Source organism: Chanodichthys erythropterus, chromosome 8, assembly GCF_024489055.1.
Source record: "Chanodichthys erythropterus isolate Z2021 chromosome 8, ASM2448905v1, whole genome shotgun sequence".
NCBI lineage: Eukaryota > Metazoa > Chordata > Actinopteri > Cypriniformes > Xenocyprididae > Chanodichthys > Chanodichthys erythropterus.
Genome location: NC_090228.1, coordinates 33,332,032 through 33,347,529, shown reverse-complemented (window position 1 = coordinate 33,347,529; position 15,498 = coordinate 33,332,032). Strand labels below are relative to the sequence as shown.

The following is a 15,498-nucleotide window of genomic DNA, read 5'->3' as shown; positions in this document are numbered from 1 at the left end:
CCTTTTATACCAGAACCAGAACAAAAGGGTTGTAAATATTTACTATACCAGCACCTGTTTTGGGGGGAGAAGAAGAGACACCACCCAAAAAGAGGACAGAATTTTCCTTAATTTTCCATCTTCTTCATAATTCTAGTGACTGCTATGAAATTGAGACCGTTTTACCAATCGCACTGAGACAAATTAAATGATACCAAACATGAAAAGGGAAAAACAATAGATACACAAGTTACATTATATGTTTTGAATAACTTTCAGTGACTTGAGGCAGGGGGAAGGAGAGTTTGTGTGTGTGTGTGTGTGTGTGTGTGTGTGTGTGTGTGTGTGTGTGTGTGTGTGTGTGTGTGTGTGTGTGTGTGTGTGTGTGGTGGGGGAGGCGTTGTCCTTTTGGAGTGGGGGCAAGGCATTGCCCCTTGCTATTCTTTTAAGATCTTCTTTCCAGATTAAAGTTTTATTACTTTATTGCAGGACGCTTGATCTCAGTTTTTGTTTAGCAGGAAAATCAGGCCTTACACAGCTAAACTAAAAGCTCTAAAGTCAAACTCTAATCAGCAATATTGGAGATGCTGTTAAGTGTCCCTCAATAGGGTACCAGGTGTCCATCACACTTAATATGCAGGCAGCATCTGAGGAGTGCTTCACTCCTGATCCTGTTGAATCATCCTGGTGTCCTATATATATATAAATCTCAAAAACCACCCCCCTCTCTGGAGATAAAAGGGTTCTGATATTGTTTTATTCTTTAAAGGGATAGTTCACCCAAAAATGAAAATTTTATGTTTATCTGCTTACCCCCAGGGCATCCAAGATGTAGGTGACTTTGTTTCTTCAGTAGAACACAAATGATGATTTTTAACTCCAACCATCGCCGTCTGTCAGCCGTATAATGCATGTCAATAGGAACGCAATTTATAAGTGAAAAAAGTGAAGTGACATGTGGCCAAGTATGGTGACCCATACTCAGAATTTGTGTTCAGCATTTAACCCATCCAAGTGCACACATACAGCAGTGAACACACATCCGGAGCAGTGGGCAGCCATTGCTGCGGTGCTCGGGGAGCAGTTGGGCGTACGGTGCCTTGCTCAAGGGTCTCACCTCAGTCATGGTATTGAGGGTGGAGAGAGTGCGAGATATTCACTCCCCTCACCGACAATCCCTGCCGGACCTGAGACTCGAACCCATGACCTTTGGGTTACAAGTCCGACTCTCTATCTTAGGCCACGACTGCCCCAGAAGAGTCAAAAAACATGCATAGACAAATCCAAATTAAACACTGCGGCTCATGACGGCACATTGATGTCCTAAGACACGAAACGATCGGTTTGTGTGAGAAACCGAACAGTATTTATATAATTTTTTACCTCTAATACACCACTATGTCCAGCTGCGTTCAGCACTCGGTTACTGAGGTCTGATCGCACTCTGACAACGGAAGTGATGTCTCTCGCATATACTTCAATGAGCGCGAGACAACACTTCTGTTGTCAGAGCGCGATCAGACCTCACTAAGCGAATTTGAATACCTTTAAATACTATCTTAAGTAGTTCCAAGAATGCAGGACTGTAATTTATTAGTATTAACAAATACTGTAGAGATGTTCAGATGGAGTTATTTCAAATTTTTTATGGAGACATGAAGTGCATGTTACTCTTTCATGTCTGAACCAGAAGTCCCTTTTCTGCTTCTTTACTGTAGTCTTCCTTACTTCCACCTACGCTTGTGGTTCTAACGCTCTCTCTTCCCCATGCGCCATGTTGCTGACCTTTATTGTTAATTACAAACATTGAGTTTCTCTCACATATTTTACATTTGTTTCACTGTTTTTCACACCATAATAAACAAAGAAAGTCAAATACAGTTGTTTATAGCGTATATCTATGTCACTACGTTTTTTCAGGTACTTTCCACTCAAATAGCATTCAAGCATTTAAGTATTTCAGGTACTTTCCACTCATATAGTATTTAAGCAAAAAATGGTTTAAAAAGTGTTTTTATTTGTGTGTGGAAGGACATATTTTCAGCCAAGCACTGTGTGTATGTAAACACCATTGCACTTTAGTGTTATTGTGACTGAGCCATCATTTCTTGTACAGGATTGTTATTACATTACACGTCATCACACTGCTTTACAGACACAAATGTTTTGCACACATCACTCAAGCACAGAAGCAGGAAACTCTTCACTTTCAGTTCAGAGAAAGAGAAACTAGAGTGTATTTGTGTTGTTGTGTCTCTGTATTCATGAAGTAAAATGGCAGAAGCCAGATTTTCTAAGGATGAGTTCCTTTGTTCAGTGTGTCAGGATATCCTGAAGGATCCAGTGGCCATTCCCTGTGGACACAGTTACTGTAGGAGCTGTATTACAGACTGCTGGGATCAGGAGGATCAGATGAGTGTCTACAGCTGCCCTCAGTGCAGACAGACCTTCAGTCCAAGACCTGCTTTAGCTAAAAACACCATGCTGGCTGAAGTGCTAGAGGAACTGAAGAAGATTAAACTTCCTGCTGACTGTTACGCTGGAGCTGGAGATGTGCAGTGTGACGTCTGTACTGGAAGAAAACACAAAGCCATCAAGTCCTGTCTGGTGTGTCTGGAGTCTTACTGTCAGAAACACCTTGAACAACATGAGAGTTTGTTAAAAAGAAAGAGACACAATCTGACTGAAGCCACTGGACGACTGCAGGAGATGATCTGCCAGAAACACGACAAGATCCTTGAGGTTTTCTGCCGCACTGATCAGAAGTGTATATGTGTGCTGTGTACGATTGATGAACATAAAAACCACGACACTATATCAGCTGCAGCACAGAGGACAGAGAAACAGGTAATTTTGACTATAGGGTCTACTAGAATATATTTACATCATTTACCCACTGTTTCACAGACAAGGCTTAAGCTAGTCCCAGACTAAAATGAAAGTGTGAGCTGTTTTAACTGAAAGCAACTGACATTTCTTAAAATATGTGAGTCTCATGCACACCAACAATGTTTTTTTTTTCTAGAGTACGTCTATAAAAGCTACTTAAATACTCTAATTGAACTAAGGCCTAATCCTGGCTTAGTCTAAGCCCTGTCTGTAAAACCGGGCCTTAACGTTCAAAAAACTCATTCTCACACTGGAGCAGCTATAATGACAAGAATGTCTCGTAAGAGATTGAGGTGTTTTTTTGTTTGATGTAAGAGTGAACATAACAGTCTTCATGAACTCCTGACGCCAGAGCCACTGAAGACGCAGTAGTTTTATTTTTTAAGGGGACACGCAATGGATCAAATATACATATGCGATTTCTGTCCCTGCTGTTTACGTTCACAGACATAACTGACTGTGTTTATGTTTATGTTTTTGACAGCCTTGTGTGTATTTGACAGTTAAATTATGCTTTATTACCAAAGTTCGGGAGGAGCACATTCAAATAATCTATCCAATCATCACGTCATCTAAACCAGCTGTCAACAATCAGTAATCAATATATCTACCAAATTAGCTTGAGTGCAGGCCTATATATAAACAGCAAACTCACCCATGATTCCTCGACAATTTTCAGCTTTGGATCAGCCCAATAGCCGCTATGTCAGATTGAACTCTTCCCATCCAGAGAGTCCCTCTACTCCCAGAATCCTTTGCTGCACTCCGCCAATCCAAGGAGCACCTACACTCCGCCATGTGCCATCGCTGACCCTCCGGCTCCATTGTGCGTTCACCAGCCCATCTGTTCTGCTCTCCACACTCCAAGATGCCTAGACCACCCCTCACCTCCACCGGTGAGACACCCACCATCTTCCATGTTGTCTTCATACTCCATGGCCCAGCCAAATATACCTGCAATTGGGAAATGGACAGTGCTGGGATTAAGGCAAGCACCAACCAGCATGAACGTCCATTTCCAGTTTCTCCCTCATAACCCTCTTCTTCAGGCAAAATCACAATTTTCTCCGTTTACAGTAGCACAAATGCCCATACCTCCAAACTCCATCGCTTCAGAACCACCCTGTCACCAGCTACGTCAGAGCGCAGATATTGACTTATCACTCCTCTTCTGTTTCCCCCATCTGATCCTAATCGCCAAATTGATTGTGGCGACTTTGCAGTTACACCCATCCCGAATTCCTTCCTTCAGAATTTTGCATCACGTTCAGCTGATACACAAAAATCATTTGTGCTGCTTTTCCCCATAGAAGGCGCGAGCTAAACGACTATCTCATGATATTAGCAGAGTTTGCGTTATCCTATGGCGGTTCACATTTTTACATTTACCACAAGCTGTTTTCAGCAAAATGCAGCGTTTGAATCACCCAGTGAAATCAGTAAACCTATTGGGGCACACTGGACACAGACCTCCACAACAGAATCTTCCTAGGCGTTCAAAACATTTCCTGTGCAGTTTGTAGATCGGTCACTCATTCCACCATGACTTGTTCCCAAGTAAATCCTTCAACTTCTCCAACTCCAGTTCCATGTCAAGAAAAACCAACGAGTTACATTCCATGTCCAGCAACCACAAATTTCGACTCTTCTGAAAGATTCACAGCCTTTTCCATGAGGTCTGCAATCACTTTAACACAGGCGGATGCACAAGATAGCGCTGTCGGTTGTTGCACATATGCAATTATTGCGGTGGCGCTCATGCCCGCCCAATATGCCCTGTCAGCAAATCTGCTAATAAAAAATCTAAAAATTACTTGTCTACTCCTGTATTGGTACTCTGGGTTTGGGCCAAATACCAAGCTCGGAGCTCTTACCCCAGACAGCACGCCAAATATGCATACATTTATTCTATCTGACTTATTTGTAAGTGTGAATTTGTGAAAGCACAATAAAACGTGAAAGAGAAGTTAGTTTAATACTCATGAGATGTCTGACAGCCAGCTTTCTGTGTGTGTGCTTTAGATGTGTGTGCTCAGAAAACAATAAATTACGAGTTTAAACTGATATATCTTTGAAAAGCATAAAAAACTTTCATGATGAAGAACTGCACTGTCCCTGAGTGCGATCGTGAAAGAGATGATAATCAAAACCAAGCAGATGTCTTGTTAGTATTTGGCACAGTATCTGATGCATGCAGGAGCTGTGAATGATAGTGCTATTCTGGATGGGGGTGGATAGCAGCAGCTCATTTGCATTTAATGACATGCATGAAAACAGCATGTTTTTGCTAGCACTAAAAAAATGGGCATTTACAACATGGAGTAAAAAATGTTCTGTGAGGTATTTTGAGCTGAAACTTCACAGACACATTCTGGGGACACCTGAGACTTAAATTACATCTTGTATAAAGGGACATAATAGTTCACCCTTTATAACCTGCCTTCCGAAAATCGTAGTCTGCTCTGATCGGTCAGCCGGACCCACTCTGTTGTGACTGATCCACTGCTAATAGTGTGTGTCAAAAATGTAATGCACTTTACCATAAACAGTGATGTGAAGGTGGAGGGATGCCAGAAGAATTGTTTCTGGAATGGTGCAATGACTGCTGCTTATATACGCTCATAATGATGATTGACAGGACTGAATGATTAGGCTCCTTCCGAATGTACATTTGCAACTTAATTTACAAACTTTGACTTGAATTGAACAAAAGATTGTGTTTGTATACTGCTGAGGAAGAGTGTTAGAAGTAAATTTTAACCATCAAGTTGGTCTGCATTAGGAAGGCCGAAAAAGGGGTTTAGATTGGGCATGGTTAGAAACAGTGTCTCTTGAACATGACAACAACACACTTCAACTCGACCCTTTATTTTGCTTATGCCTTGGGCAGGAATTAATTAATTCAGGGATATTGTGACATGTCCGTTCCCTGAAGAAATCTACAATGGCGACATTTCACGGAGTACAGAATCAGTGCGCACTGATATAGAGAATAACTCCCGCTGGATGGACTTTGTGTTTTGCAGAGCTTTTTCATGCTCAAACAGCAACATTACACACTAAAAAAAGCATAAAGGACCCCTTTAAACCAATAATTCACCCCCAAAAAAATGAACATTCATGATTTACTCATGTTATTCCAAACTGGTATGACTTTCTTCTATTCTTAGGAACACAAAAGAAGCTATATTAAGGAATGAAAAGGGAAAATCAGAAGTTTGGAAAGACACAAGGATGAGTAATCACTGAAAAAATTTACATTTCTGGGTGAACTATCCCTATAAATCTAGGCATTGATTAAATAATGCTGGCACTTATGAATGACGCTATAATCTTACCATGCAAGATCTTTAAACCTTCAAATCTCACCACTTCACTGATACTATATTCATATCTGTTTACATGATGATTTATGTGATGTTTCTCCTGTTATTGGTATGTCCTTTAGCACCAGCTTAAGAAGACTCAGAGGTCGTTCCAGCAGAGGATCCAGCAGAGAGAGAAAGATCTTCAGCAGCTGAGAAAGGCTGTGGAGTCTCATAAGGTGAGTCTGGAGAAGAGAAGTTTGAGAAGTCTCAGTCAGGACTCACTGAAGCCCACTGTCTGATTGTGATGTGTGTCCTAACAGCGCTCTGCACAGACAGCAGTGGAGGACAGTGAGAGGATATTTACTGAGCTCATCCGCTCCATTGAGAGAAGCCGCCCTGAGGCGACAAAGTGGACCAACGATCAGGAAAAGACTGCAGTGAGTCGAGCTGAAGGACGACTGGAGCGACTGGAGCAGGAGATCAATGATTTGATGAGGAGAAACGCTGAGCTGGAGCAGCTTTCACACACACAGGATCACATCCATTTCCTGCAGGTAACAGAGATCTAGAAGAACAGAATCATAGTGGACTTGAGCAAGAGACTCACAGAGAAACATTTCATGAGCGCAGAATGAGCCGTTGACTGAAGTGTTGATCTGTGTGTTCGATTATTATATAATCATCAGTCAGACTCTCATCTGATCATCTTCTTTTGAAAAAGACACACTTACAAATACAGTTCAGTTCTGGAAATCTCTTAGGAAACATTTTTCTGAAAGATATATAGACCGCAACAGTTCAAAACTTCACTAATATTTCACAAATTCGCCTGCCCATTCAGTCTGAATAGTTAATGGTAAACAAACTTGGCTTGCTGTCCTTGCAGCAGGCTCGAGCTCCAAGCTAACCCCCCAAAAAGATACACTATACTGCCAAAAGTTTTGGGACGCCTGCCTTTACGTGCACATGAACTTTAATGACATCCCATTCTTAATCCGTAGGGTTTAATATGGAGTTGGCCCACCCTTTGCAGCTATTACAGCTTCAACTCTTCTGGGAAGGTTTTCCACAAGGTTTAGGAGTGTGTTTATGGGAATTTTGACCATTCTTCTAGAAGCGCATTTTTGAGGTCAGACAGTGATGTTGGCGAGAAGGCCTGGCTCGCAGTCTCCGCTCTAATTCATCCCAAAGGTGTTCTGTTGGGTTGAGGTCAGGACTCTGTGCAGGCCAGTCAAGTTCCTCCACACCAAACTCGCTCATCCATGTCTTTATGGACCTTGCTTTGTGCAATGGTGTGCAGTCATGTTGGAACAGGAAGGGGCCATCCCCAAACTGTCCCCACAAAGTTGGGAGCTTGAAATTGTCCAAAGTGTCTTGGTATGCTAAAGCATTAAGAGTTCCTTTCACTGGACCTAAAGGCGGGTGCACACTGTGCGATTTTGGCCACGATTTGATCGCCTGAGACAAATTTTGAGAATCCTGAAAGATTCCTATAATCTTAGGCAAAAATCTGTAGTTGGAAGATTAAGAGGTAAAGTGCTGCTGGAGCTCACCGGATTGGGACATGGTTCAAAGGAAGGGGCAGGGTCAAATGCTGAAAGAATTGTCGCTGGGATGATGCAGTGACTGCTGCTTATATACGCTCTGATGATTGACAGGACTGAATGTTTAGGCTACTCCCGAACCTATGTTTGGAAGTACATTTAAAGTTTTTTATGCAACAGTGTAAAATCCATGAACTTGATGGTACCAGTTTCACCCATCTAGATTTTCCATCTCTTATCATTTATCATCTTATCATCTATCATCAACTGTTTTTACAATCTTTGAGTAATGTTTACCAAAATCAGATAATCTTCAAAGTGGAAAACGTCTCGGTTACATAGGTAACCCTCGTTCCCTGAAGGAGGGAAAGGAGATGTACGTCGGACAGACCGACGAATAGGAACCTCGCTAGAGAGGCCAATCTACTTCGAGTGTAACTAAAACGAGCCAATGCACATTGGCATGCAATCATAGGCAGCAGCTGCTCGCCTCACAGCGCAGGTATATAATGAGTAGCAGGTGCCTTGCACCTTCAGGTTTTCGCTGAGGAGTCGAACCGGATAGGCGGCAGCATCAGCGGGGTACAGCGACTGTGGCGACGGGACGTATGTCTCCGTTCCCTCCTTTAGGGAATGAGGGTTACCTATGTAACCGAGACGTCCCCATTCAGTCGGTCACGTTCGACGTACGTCGGACAGACCGACGAATAGGAATCCCTACCAAAGTGCCACAGGAGCTGCCCCCTTCCATCGCTCTGTTGTAAGCCACCTGAACCCCCTTGCCTAAGGACGGTGGGACAGGGCTAACACAGAGATTGTCGATCACCGCTGTTCCCCAAAACCCACTCAGTGAGACTATTCAATTCATTTCATTTCAATTCACATTTATTTGTATAGCGCTTTTCACGATACATATTGTTTCAAAGCAGCTTTACAGAGAATGCATGTCAACATTACAATTTAAAGAATGCAGGTAGCAAATAATGTAATAATTTAGGCAATTAATTTACAATCACTGTTAGCATAACAGTGGATAACCTGGGAAAGCGTACCCTTTCGCTGGGAAAGGAACGCTGCGGAAGCCACATCCTTCCCCGAAGGAGTTATGTGGAGAAGTACATATGGACTAACCCCGTAGGGCTGTACTACATATGGAAGAACTGGGGTGACTCCAACCCAACGAGAGGTGGGTTCTCCCAGTGGGAAAGACACAGGCTTCGTTCAGGAGCAACCGTGGAACTAGACATATGGGATCCCTATAGGGTCACACATATGGTACCCAGCCTAAACCCGGTTCTCAAGGATACAATGGAGTATAGGCCTGGTGCCAGACACTCCGCCACGTCGGCTGCTGAAGGGAGATCGGAGGACTCAACAGGGTCTACCTTGTAGGAACTTACTGGAGTAATAAGTGCATGTAAGCGCAGCAAGCCGACACTAAGCCGGGGCCTCTCTCCGTGCCTCTGACCTGAGGTGAGAACACGGGAGGAGACCGGCTTGACACAAAGGCTATAGAATCTAGCAAACGTGTTCGGTGTCGCCCAGCCCGCAGCTCTACAAATGTCTGTCAGCGAGGCGCCACGAGCCAGCGCCAAGGACGGTGCAACACCTCTCGTGGAGTGAGCATGCAACCTGAGCGGGCAGGGCACGCCTTTAGCTTGGTATGCCAAGGCGATGACGTCCACTATCCAGTGGGCCATCCTCTGCTTGGAGACAGCCTTTCCCTTCTGCTGGCCTCTGTAACAGACAAAGAGCTGGTCTGAGGTCTTGAAGCTTTGAGTTCTGTCTATGTACAGCCGCAAAGCGTGAACTGGACAGAGCAAAGCCAGGGCTGGGTCTACCTCCTCTGGGGGCAGCACTTGCAGGCTCACTACCTGGTCCCTGAAGGGAGTGGTAGGAACCTTGGGCACATAGCCAGGCCAGGGTCTCAGTACCACGTAGCCGTCACCCGGCCCGAACTCTAGGCACAATTCATCGACCGAAAATGCCTGCAGGTCCTCTACCCTCTTAAAGGAGGCCAATGCAACCAGCAGCAAAGTCTTCATAGACATAATCTTTAAGTCTGCTGACTACAAGGGCTCAAATGTAGCATTCTGGAGTGCTCTAAGCACCAGAGCAAGGTCCCAAGAGGGTTTTGGAGGGGGGTCGAGGAGGATTTAATCGTTTCGCCCCCCTAAGGAACCTGACGACCAGGTTGTGCTTACCAACAGATTTGCCATCTATGTGGTAGTGGTATGTGGAAATAGCGGCAGCATGAACTTTGAGGTTGGAGGGGAACAGCCTACGCTCCAGCCCTTGCTGCAAGAATGAAAGCACGACTCTGATCGAACATCGAAGAACAGGTTCCACTTCAAGGCGTAAGCACGTCTCGTATATGGTGCACGTGCCGAAGTGATGTTGTTAAGTACCTCGGGGGGTAAGTCACCTAGAACCTCCGTGTCCCGTCCAGGGACCAGACATGGAGTTTCCAGAGGTCTGGACGCGGGTGCCAAAGTGTGCCCTGTCTCTGAGAAAGAAGGTCTTTCCTCAGAGGGATGCGCCAGGGAGGGGCTGTCGCGAGGAGCGAGAGTTCCGGGAACCAGGTCCATTGGGCCAATAGGGCGCAACTAGCAGGACCTGCTCCTCGTCCTCCCTGACCTTGCACAAGGTCTGTGCAAGCAGGCTCACTGGGGGAAACGCATATTTGCGAAGGCCCCGGGGCCAGCTGTGTGCCAGTGCATCTGTCCCGAGTGTTCCCTCGGACAGGGAGTAAAACAACTGGCAGCGGGAGGTTTCTGGTGAGGCAAACAGGTCTACCTGAGCCTCTCCGAACTCTCTCCAAATCAGCTGGACCACCTGGGGGTGGAGTCACCACTCTCCCGGCAGCGCAGCTCGTGAGAGCTTGTCGGCCACACGGTTGAGCCCACCAAGGGCATGAATGGCGCAAAGCGACCTCAGATGCTTCCAACTCCAAAGGAGGAGATGGCGGGCGAGTTAGACCACCTTGACGGTTGATGTACGCAACGGTCGCAGTGTTGTCCGTGCAGACCAGCACATGCTTGCCCTGTAACGGCCCTTTCAGGTGGCTCAGGGCAAGGCGTTACTGCTAGCAACTCGTGGCAGTTGATGTGCCAACGCAGTTGGGGGTCCGTCCACACCCCTGATACTGCATGCCCGTTGTACGTGGCACCCCAGCCGGTGGCAGAGGCATCTGTGAACACCACAGCATGCCGGGACACCTGCTCTAGGGGCACTCCTGCCCGAAGAAACAAGGGGTCCGACCACGGCCTGAAGGCTTGGCGGCATTCCGGAGTGATTGCCAACCGGAAAGTGCCGTGTTGCCACGCCCATCTCGGGACTCGGCCGTGAAGCCAGTGTTGAAGCGGTCTCATATGAAGCAAACCGAGCGGAGTTACTGCCGCTGTGGCTGGCCAGCCCGAAGGGTAGACATGAAAGTGTGCGTCCTTCAGGTCAAACGCTGCAAACCAATATTGGGGACGGATGCACTCGAAAATGTGTTTCTGCGTGAGCATTTTGAACGGTAGCTTGTGGAGGCTCCAATTCAAAACTCGCAGGTCCAAGAATGGTCGTAACTCCCCGCTTTTCTTGGGTACAATGAAGCGGGGTCAGAGTGTGCTGTGCAACACCTACCTGGTTCCACGGTTGGACAGAGGGTGCAGGAGAGGCTTTGGTTGCCTTCTCGAACCACGCGCTGCTGCCCGCTGACGATAGAAGAGGGGGATGAGAGTGGAGAGGTTCTTGCCCTCCCACTACTCTCCGAGCCCTCTTCGGACCCGGAGATGAAGGAAACTGCTCTTTTTTTTGAAAATGTGGCTGTTGAGCCAAGCAGCGGAACAGAAACAAAATGAAACAAAGGATTTACCACCCGGCCCTCCTCCGGGGGAAGGAGCAGTGCAGGGCCTCTTGCTCTTGGCTTTACCACCCTTCTTGGCAGGGGCCTGGACGGGCTGGGCACCCCGCTTGCGACTGGCTCCACGGCGCTGCTTGGATGGAGGCTGCGGGAGCGGGGGCAGCCGCAGAGGGGCGCCCTCGGCGACGAGCAGGCTGAGGTGCTGCCGGCGGCAGATGGGTGGATGCAGCAGCTGGCCGCCAAGGCAGGATGTGACTGATGGCCTCAGACTGCTTCTGTACAGCCGAGAACTGTTGGGCAAAGTTCTCGACAGCATCACTGAAGAGGCCGGTCTGGGACACAGGGGAATTAAAGAACCTGACTTTGTCGGTATCCCTCATGTCGGCCAGACACAGCCAGAGATGGTGTTCCTGGACCACCATAGTGGACATCGCACGACCCACTGACAGCGCCGTAACCTTTGTCGCACGAAGCGCGAGGTACATTGCAGTATGAGGTTCCTGGAGAACTTGTGGATCGTGACCACCCTCGTGCAGGTCCTTCAGTGCCTTGGCCTGATGGACCTGCAATAACGCCATAGCGTGTAAGGCGGAAGCGGCTTCCCCGCAGGCCTGGTAAGCCTTACCGGTAAGATCCGACGAGTGCTTACAGGCCCGGGAAGGGAGAGACGGCTCCCCCCGCCTGGTGGAGTTAGGGCACAGTTGCATAGCAACGGCCCATTCCACAGGGGGTATGCACGTATAACCCTAAGCCGTACCACCATCAAGGGTGGTGAGGGAGGAGGAACCACCGGAACGGTTTCGGGCAGTAAAAGGTGCCGTCCATGTACCGGTGAGCTCTTCATGCACCTCCGGGAAGAAAGGAACCGGGGTGGGAGGCTGAGAACCAGCACGCGCCACCCTGAGATACCAATCGTCCAACCGCGAGGGCTCAGGACACGGTGGAGGGTTCCACACGAGCCCAACCCTGTTGGAAGCCCGGGAAAGCATAGGATCCGAATCGGGCACAGACACCATTCCCGAAGCAGGCAACCGCGCTGACTCATCATCTCCAGAAAAATCTGGTTCACCCTCCGATGCAGCTATAGACATCCGGTCATCGGGAGGAGCTCCGAAGGATACGGATGGTGCACACCTTTAAGATGACCCACCACTCTCACCAGCTCTACTGGCTGCGGAGTGTAGGAGGAGTGAGGGTTCCTAGGGGGTTGGTTCCCCGCGCGCTCACTGTAATCCTCAGATCACCAGCGCCGCTACCCAAAGCAACTCTCGAAGGAGGATTGGAAAGAGGCAGCGGCACTGGGACTCCGCCCCTTTGCAGGAACTGGAGTCTCGACCGCAACTCCGAGACAGTCATCTTCCCACAATGGGTACATGACTCATCCACGAACACTGCTTCAGTGTGCTTTAAGCCCAGACACGTGATGCAGCGATCGTGACCATCCCTCCGTGCCAGGTAACGACCGCATCCAGAAACACACAAGTAGAATATCATCTTTAAAAAGACGCAAGCTCTACTTGTGTAAGCTCTTTCAGGGACTTGCTCTTTAAAAGTGCTGAAGCATGCAGGGGAACAGCCGCGGCAACACAGACAGGGATTGAGTTTGAGAGAGAACACAGAGAGAGAGTTTGTCCTGAAGAGCTGACTCGTCTTTTTAGACACTTGCTTGTAGAGAATAGAAACAGAAACATCCGTTCGGCTCCGAAGCGAAAAGCTTAAGATGCAACGCACCTGCTGCTCATTATATACCCACGCTGCAAGGCGAGCAGCTGCTGCCTACGATTGCATGCCAATGTGCATTGGCTCGTTTTAGTTACACTTGAAGTAGATTGGCCTCTCTAGCGAGATTCCTATTCGTCGGTCTGTCCGACGCACGTCGAACGTGACCGACTGAATGGGAACCCTTTATAATAATTTTCATTAACATACTGATGAATTTGACAGTGAAGTCCTCAAACAGGAAGTGAGGCTGTATATTAGCAATGCTTCGGCGTATTTAAACCACAAAACCTGACCTTGGGATCGTGTCCTAAGAGTCCTTGTGAATTTCAGAGCCAGTAACTGCTCAAAAGTTATAAATAATGGTCAATCTACCCATTGTCTTTGAACTGCTTTTCCTGCTCAAATCTACTTAACCCTGTCATGTGACACCATTGATGCTCTCGATTGTTACATTTATTTTATTTGCAGATGTTTGATAATCAAGTGTTTTACTAGAAAGTTCACATATAGTGTAAGTGTCAAACATTAGAACTCATAGCTGTAACATGACATAATGAATATGAGAAGAATGAAGCTGATGCTGTGAAAGTGCTGGATTGAGGAGAGTTACTAAAGATCAACAAGAGCCGCTCAAATCTGACAGTAGTGCAGGTTATTGTCTGAAGTGTGGAGGTGATGAGCTTTGATTTCTGTTTTCTGTAGAGTTTCCAGTCTCTCTCAGCTCCTCCTGAATCTAGAGACGTACATGACAATCCATTTAGTTCTCTCTCCTCTTTTGATGTCGTGAGAGAATCTGTCCATCAACTGAGAGACATACTGGAGGATTTCTGCAAAGAGGAGCTCAAGAAGATCTCTGTCAGAGGTAAAGTCCTGGAGATTCAGAAATGATCCTCCATCATCTCATATCATGTAGAAGATCATATTAGAAATGTCTTAGGAACGGATGCAGGGATCATTTTCTCTTGACATGATAATCACACTCTTCATGTCTGTTGATTTCCACAGCCACTTTCACCAACATTGTTCCCAGGACCAGGAATGACTTCCTACAATGTAAGTCACTAAGAAAACAAGCAGAAAAACTCACTGAGTGTGTTCATGTTCTTCCTGTAGAAGGAGAAAGAAAACATGACAGAAGAGTTTTATAGTTTATCATGTAAATGATTTGCACAGGATATCTGGTAAACTGTACTGAGACACTGCTGATATATTGAACATGAAGAGTTCAGATACATTAAAAGATCAGATTCATAATTCCTGATTCTGATGTGTTTTATCTCCATTAGATTCCCATCAGTTCACTCTGGATCTGAACACTGTGAATAAACGCCTCCATCTGTCTGAGAGGAACAGAGTGATTACTTACACTAACACAGATCAGCCGTATCCTGACCATTTAGACAGATTTGATATTGTGTGGCAGGTGTTGTGTAGAGAGAGTGTGTGTGGACGCTGTTACTGGGAGATTGAGTGGAGTGGTGTTATGTTTGGTGTGTTTATCTCAGTTTCATATAAGAGCATCAGCAGGAAGGGACGTGGTAATGAGTGTTGGTTTGGATATAATGATCAGTCCTGGAGTTTGAGGTGCTCTTCCTCCAGTTACTCATTCATACACAATAAGATAGAGACTAAACTGCCTGTAAAGCCCATCATCAGCAGTAGAATAGGAGTGTATGTGGATCACGGTGCAGGAACTCTGTCCTTCTACAGCATCTCTGGAGACACAATGATCCTCATCCACACAGTCCAGACCACATTCACTCAACCGCTCTATCCTGGGTTTTATGTCGGTTTTACTGGATCATCAGTGAAACTGTGTTGATGAATCAGAATAGACTGTAGAGAGATTCTACCCATAATGCTTTGAGCTCATGATAAATCAGTAACAGTGAGATGTTGTAGAGTCTCTTACTTTCTCTTCATCACGATTTGACACATTTCTCCAAAGTAATGTAACTGCTCTCAAAACAGTTAACACAGTGATCTAAACACACTCTTACCTCAGCCAAACAGTTCAACTTTAATGCAAAATAAAGCACTGCATTTTTTTCTAGTAACGCATTTATTAAGTAAGAACTACAGGCGTATTGTCTATTGATTTTAGAACATTTTCAGCTGTGGATGTAGAAATACACTAAAGAAAATACATGTTTATTGTAATGTTTGTCCAACAGGTTTCGTTATATGGGTCATTGACAAATAAAGC

At 46.2% G+C, this 15,498-nt stretch overlaps 1 protein-coding gene across 1 annotated transcript; it reads left to right on the top strand.

Moving 5' to 3' along the window:
• The first annotated feature begins 2,214 nt into the window (after positions 1 to 2,214).
• Positions 2,215 to 15,498, top strand: LOC137024782 (tripartite motif-containing protein 16-like). The gene is made up of 6 exons (XM_067392659.1): positions 2,215 to 2,826; positions 6,317 to 6,412; positions 6,497 to 6,730; positions 13,995 to 14,154; positions 14,298 to 14,345; positions 14,579 to 15,498. Exons 1-6 carry the CDS (start codon positions 2,254 to 2,256, stop codon positions 15,112 to 15,114), a joined length of 1,647 nt encoding a protein of 548 aa, XP_067248760.1. The 5' UTR covers positions 2,215 to 2,253; the 3' UTR covers positions 15,115 to 15,498.

Bases quoted from the DNA above. Each gene is read 5' to 3' on its own strand.
- LOC137024782 (XM_067392659.1), top strand. From the start codon at position 2,254: ATGGCAGAAGCCAGATTTTCTAAGGATGAGTTCCTTTGTTCAGTGTGT. The intron at 2,827-6,316 runs GTAATTTTGACT...TATGTCCTTTAG, and splicing joins CACAGAGGACAGAGAAACAG to CACCAGCTTAAGAAGACTCA. The intron at 14,155-14,297 runs GTAAAGTCCTGG...TGATTTCCACAG, and splicing joins CAAGAAGATCTCTGTCAGAG to CCACTTTCACCAACATTGTT.